The sequence below is a fragment of the Monodelphis domestica genome, chromosome 1, assembly GCF_027887165.1.
Source record: "Monodelphis domestica isolate mMonDom1 chromosome 1, mMonDom1.pri, whole genome shotgun sequence".
NCBI classification, from domain to species: domain Eukaryota; kingdom Metazoa; phylum Chordata; class Mammalia; order Didelphimorphia; family Didelphidae; genus Monodelphis; species Monodelphis domestica.
This window is the reverse complement of record NC_077227.1, coordinates 749,741,047-749,747,046: the sequence shown is the minus strand read 5'-3', so window position 1 is coordinate 749,747,046 and position 6,000 is coordinate 749,741,047. Positions and strand designations below refer to the sequence as shown.

Genomic DNA, 6,000 nt, shown 5'->3' with positions numbered 1-6,000 from the left:
TTACAGTGGAGAAGAAAAAACCCAGAGGGGAGGGAGGGAAAGGACTTGCCCAAGGTCACAGAGGAAGTGAACTGGATCTTCTGACTTCAATTTCAGGGTTCTTTCCATGATGTGACCCACATGATTATCATAGGATCATGGATCTGGCGCTAAATGAACTTCAGGGGCCAACTAGTCAGACACACTCATTTTACAGATGTGGAAACTGAGGTCCAGGGAAGTCATATGACTTATTTAGGGGGTCAGTGGCAGAAGACGGATTCTTACTAATAAAATAAAATGCAAACCTAATGAAAAGAAGTCATATTTTCTCAAACAAACACCACCACCTTTTCTTGATTCCTCTCTACCTTCTACCACCCGAGTATGGAACAAGATATTTGGTCCCTTTCAGCCCTCCATAGTTCTTTCTTCCAAAGCCTATGGGATTGGGGGGAGAGAAGTGCTAGATCTAAGCCAGCTGGGGCTGCTCCAAGGTGACAAGATTCCAATCCTTGGTCTTCCCTGGCAGGCCCAGGGAACTGAGAGAGACCTTCCCACACTCAGGAGATTTGGGGGATGCCCCAACTAGAGCATTGTGGGGCAGCAAAACTGACTTTCCTAAGAAGGAAGATTCATTTCTATTCCAGCATCATCATCATTTTTTAAAGCAGCATGAAAGATCTGGGTTCAAATTCAGGCAGGAGCTAGGAGACCTTGGACAACAGCTAATGTCTTCCTTCTCCAATGTATTTCACCATTTTCCTAAGGGAGCTCATTCTACGTATGACATCTGCCCACATAGAGTCACTTGTTCTTCCCCAGCGGTGCCCCCCATTCATACGCTCTTTGGGGGTGGATTGGGTCACTCACTGTATCTGAATCCCAGGCATCCAGCACAATGTCTGGTATACAGTGGGCGCATAATAAAACAACAATACTTGTTGGTTGATGGCCAATTGATGGGCTCTTTGGGTCTCAGTTTCCTCACCTGGACCGCTAGCCTGCCTGCCTGCCTGCAGAGCTGGGGTGAGGTGGGCACTTCCCCTTGTGAAGCTGGGCAAAGGCAGGGAAGGCAGGGGCACTCACTCCGCCAACCAGAACAGTCGGTCAAGGCCATGGCCACAGGGCAGCTACCCAACGACTCCCTCTTCCAGAGGGTCTCCTGCGGGGCCGCCATCCCATTAATCAACTTGTTTAAAGGGCTCCCGATGGGCCTGGGAGTCCAGACGCCAGGCAGCCGTGGCTGGCAAAGACGAGCCGCTGAAGCTGGGGCCAGCGGGGCCAGGGCCCAACCTTCTCCATTTACAACCAGCAGACCCTGAAAAAGTCATTAAAGCTGATTTGCTGCTTCCCTGGAGAGGAGCTCACTCAGCCCACAGTAGCAGGGGAGGGCTACTGACTTCAAGGATTCTTCCCATATAGAAGACTGTGTGCCTGGGGGCAGCACCAGAGAGTGGAGAGTCCTGGCCATGGGATCCTGCAAAGACCTGAGTTCAAATTCTGTCCCCAACCCTTGCTAGACCCATAATCAAATCTGACCTCAGACACTTCCCCCTTACCAATGGGGGTCAAGTGACTTGCCCAGGGTCACACTTGAACCTAGGACCTAGGACCTCTCTAGGCCTGGCTCTCAATCCACTGAGTCACCCAGCTGCCCCCCAGAAGGGATTCTTGAGGTTATCTGGCATCACCAGGAGGAAGAAAGGCCCAGAGAAGAGAAAGTAGGGAGGGGCTGAGCCCAGAGGCCTCTGAAGGCTCTGGAGGAACAGGGCCAGGTTTCAAGTCAGACCTTTGCTGCTTCTTGCCTCAGTGACTGTGGGCAGGTCACTTTAGCCTCTGGGCCTTAGGCCCTTCACCAGTAAAATGATCTCTCAGGGCTTCCAGCCTTAAATCAGTTGTTTTCTGGTCTTTTTTAAACCCTTCCTTCCCGTCTCAGAAATCAATACTGGGTATTGGCACCAAGGCAGAAGAGTGGTAAGGGCTAGGCCAATGGGGGTTAAGTGACTTGTCCAGGGTCACACAGCTGGGAAATGTCTGAGGCCACATTTGAACCCAGGACCTCCCATCTCCACGATTGGTTCTCAATCCACTGAGCCACCCAGCTGCCCCCCAAGATCTGTGATTTTCTAGAAATGGATCCAATCTTTATAAAGCTGATCTCAGTAAACTGAGTTCTCCCTCCATCACCAAATCTACACAGGGTCGTTGTCATTGCCTTTGTTGCATCAGGGGTTGGAATTCCCAGCTGTGTGAGTCTGGGTAAGTCACAACCCACCAGAGCCTCAGTTTCCCTATATTAATCACACCAGTCCCGGAAAAGTGGCAAACCTCTAAGTATCTTACAGGTGAAAGGGTTTATTCCCAGTAAACAGGGCGGGGGGGGGGGGGGGAGCAAGGGCCCCCTTGGAGAGAGGAGCCAGGCCTGAGGAGACCCACCCCAAAGGCACTGCCAGCCTGAGCACCTTACCTGTCACTGTACACCGTACGCTCGAACACATGCATGGGCTGCTGGGCCTGCCAGAGCCGCTCTGGGGAGGGGGCGAGCTGGGCTTTCAGCCGACTCAGTAAGGAAAACGTCTGGAAGGTGTAGGACCACCGTGAGGGCTGCTGGTACATCATGTCCAGCAGATTCCCCACGCTCTGGGGAGGGCCAGCCTGCGGGAAAACGGAACACTCCTCAGGAGCTCATCTGCAAGAAGTGATGGAAGCAATCCCAACCGGAGCAGCATCTCCAAGAAGGAAGTAGCCTCCCCCCAAAGGCCCCGAGAGCACAGAAATGGCCCCGGAAGCAGGGGAGCCCCAGGAGGAGGCACTTACCGTCTTGGGACTTGCCTCCACCCAGAGCTTCCTTACAGTGGGATGAGCTGCCCCAAGGAGGCAGAGGCCACCTTTCCCCCCTCCAGGAGGCCTCCACACACTTGTCCAGGAGGACATCCAGGGAATTGTTTCAGAATACAACTCACCCTGGCACTGAAATCCCTTCAGTGTACCTCCAGATTGCATTTCCAGACTTATTTCATATGACCCAGAGGCAGCATGGGGCCAGTGGAGAAAGTGCTGGCCCTTAAGAGTCAGGGAGATCTAGGTTCAAATCTTGCCTCAAACGCTTATTAGCTGTGTGGCTCTGGGCAAGTCACTTAACCCTGTTTGCCTCAATTTCCTCATCTGTAAAATGAGCTGGAGAAGGAAATAAGCAAGAATCACTCCAAATGGGGTCACAACTAAAATGACTGAACAACAAAACCATTTCCCTTCTGGGCCTCTACAGTTTAGCAAATGAGTTCACTTGCCCTTCCTTGACTTCAGAATGCCATCTCCGCACAGGTGAGCCATCTTTTTCTTCCTCAATTTATGAAGATTCGTCCCCTCTCCTGCTTCCCTCAGCAATGGGAAAGGCCAAGATGAAGATGATAGACATTCCGACAGTCCTTGAAGGTTTGCAAAACCCCTGAAATGCCTTGTCTCATTTTGCCCTCCCACAGCCAGGGAGATGGGCACGATTATTATTCTCGTGTCACAGATGAGGCTACTATGAGCTGGACCACAAAGTTTTCCGGATCTTCCCGGCTGTTGGCGACTTTGTCCTTGTCCCATGACCTGGTGTTTAAATGTTGTGTCTTCCCCAGTGGGATGTGAGCTCCTTTTCATTTTGCCTTTGCAATCTCAAGGTCTGACATCCCCCTAACAATCATTCGACTTTATATTTATGTGTTTGATAAAGCCCTTTCCTTAGAATAACTGTGTGACCCTGGACAAGTCACAACCCCACCTGCCTAGCCTAGCCCTTATTATCCCTCTTCTGCCTTGGAACTAATCCTTAGCACCAATTCTAAGACAGAAGGGTGAGGGTTTTAAAAATAACTCTATGAGGTAGAGATGGGAAAGGAGTGCATTCTAGGCATGGGGTACAGTCTGTGCAAAAGACAGGAGGCAGGAGATACAAGGCAGGTAGCAGAAGTAGTAAGGAGGTCAGTGTGGCTGGAATATCGAATGTGTGAAGGGCCATGATATTCAGTAACTCTGGAAAGGTAGGCCGGAGCCTCATTACGAAGGACTTAAATGCAGAAGTGAGAATATTGTGGATTAATTTTGAGGTGATAGGGAGCCAATGCAGCTGCCTCAGTAAGGGAGTAGGGTCAGCTCTGCACTTCAGGAGTATCAGTTTGGCCTCTATAAAATGCACAACTAAGGGGCAGCAGTGATAAAGGATGACATGGTGGACAAGGAAGGGGAGAGATGCCATGGCAGCAATGGGAAGAAATGAACAACTGGTTGGGTATAGAGTTGAAGGAGAGGAAAGAATTAAGGGTGCCACTGAGGCTGAGATCATGGGGGAAAGGGCTAACAGAAGGCGAGGAGGGGCTGCAGAGCTGGAGAAGGAGTTCTGGATTAGGTATGGTAAGTCTGAGATGCCTATGAGCAGATTTCTTCCTAGATGTCCAATAGGAGGCCAGTGGGGTGAGCTCAAGGCGAGACTGGGTCAGCCCTGTGGCTCGCTGGATAGTCTGTGCAGAGATAATGACCCCACAGAGGGGAGGACAGATGAAAAGTGCTTTGCAAACTGTAAGGCATTATACAAAGTTATTGGTGGTGGTGATGCTGCTCCAACTAAACCGTGGGAGCTGGTGGGATTAGCAAGCAAAAAGGACCCAGGGCAGAGACTCTGGGGATATCCAGGGCTCAGGGGCCCAATCTGGATGATAAACCAGAAAAAACAGCCCAAGGAGGGCTCAGACGAGCAGAAAGAGAGCCAAGAGAGTGAGGAGAAAACCCAGAGAAGAGAGAAGGTCCAGGAAGGAAGGGGGGGGGGGTCTGTCTACCTGGCACATGCAGGGGAAAGGCCAGGAAGAGTGAGATGGAAAAAGGCCATGTGATCTGGCCATCAAGAACCCTGACAGCCTCGGAGTGGTCCTTTAGATGGGGGAGGAATCCAGCCTGGAAAGAGAGGAGAAGTAAAGGCAATAAGTACAGATGGCTGAAAGGACACGAGAGTTACAGGGCAGCAACTTGAGGGTCAAAGGAGAGGGGTTTGTTGTTGTTGTTAAGAATGGGAGAAATGTGGGCGTCACCGTCAAAATCTGGCCGAGACCCTTTAAATGAGAAGATACAAGCAGGAGGTTGAGATGGAGATGGGAGGGGACAGGCTCTTCATTGGAGAACAGGGGATGATGCCAAGGGGCCAAGGGCTAGGAGGAAGGGGAGAGAAAGAGAGAACTCTGATACTGATCTTCTTTTTCCCAGTAAAATAGGAAGCAGTGACTTGCTGAGAGGGTGGTGTGGGAGCCTTGAGGAGAAAAGAAACCGCTTTGAAGAATTCCCAGGTTAGAGAAGAGTGGAAGACTTCCCTGACCCAGACAGGGGTTTCAGTTGAGATTCCAAGACAGAAAACTGTCCTAGTCCCAGTCAGTGTGGCTGGGCAACTGTCTCCAACAAAAAGGTACTGATATCCTAGGTTCAAATCTGGCGTCAGACACTTCCCAGCTGTGTGACCCTGGGCAAGTCACTTCACCTCCATTGCCTAGCTCTTACCACTCATCTGCCTTGGAACCAATACACAGTATTGATTCCAAGACAGAAGGTGAGGGTTTAAAAAAAAATAAAGGCACTGACAATAAGGTGGCTGACAGAAATCAGTCCACAAACATTTACTTCTTATGGGCCAGTGCTGAAAGGGGAGAAGGCAAATCCGAGATTGCTTAGAAGGGAAGTTTGCATAACGGGAGGAATGAGATCCAGAAAAGGGAGCTGTGCATGGTCAGATAAAAGCCTTTCAGAGTTCCAGATCATAGAAATTGACCACTTGGATGATGGTGGTTGAAGTGTGGGACAGATTGAGGCAACAATGGCAAGTCTAGAGGCAGGAGAAGAGACAGTGAGGATGGAGGAATGTGGCCCACGCCTTGTTACAAGCTAATATAGAATGATTTATCCTACACATGTAGATAAGAGTAACCCACACAAATGCAAATAAAATGTGGGTGGAGGGAAAGGGCTGGGGGATGGTGCATTCAATCCTGG

General features: G+C 50.4%; 1 protein-coding gene across 2 annotated transcripts in view; it reads right to left on the bottom strand.

Annotated features, from left to right (window-relative positions):
• Positions 1-6,000, bottom strand: part of DGUOK (deoxyguanosine kinase) — a 42,978-nt gene that overhangs the window by 19,604 nt on the left and 17,374 nt on the right. Inside the window, exon 3 of one of the 2 annotated variants that reach the window (XM_056814681.1) lies at positions 2,450-2,637. The exons of the other annotated variant lie outside the window; for it this stretch is intronic. Within the exon in view, the coding sequence (XP_056670659.1) occupies positions 2,450-2,637 (188 nt within the window). The remainder of the gene's footprint in view (positions 1-2,449; positions 2,638-6,000) is intronic. 2 annotated transcript variants of the gene reach the window in all.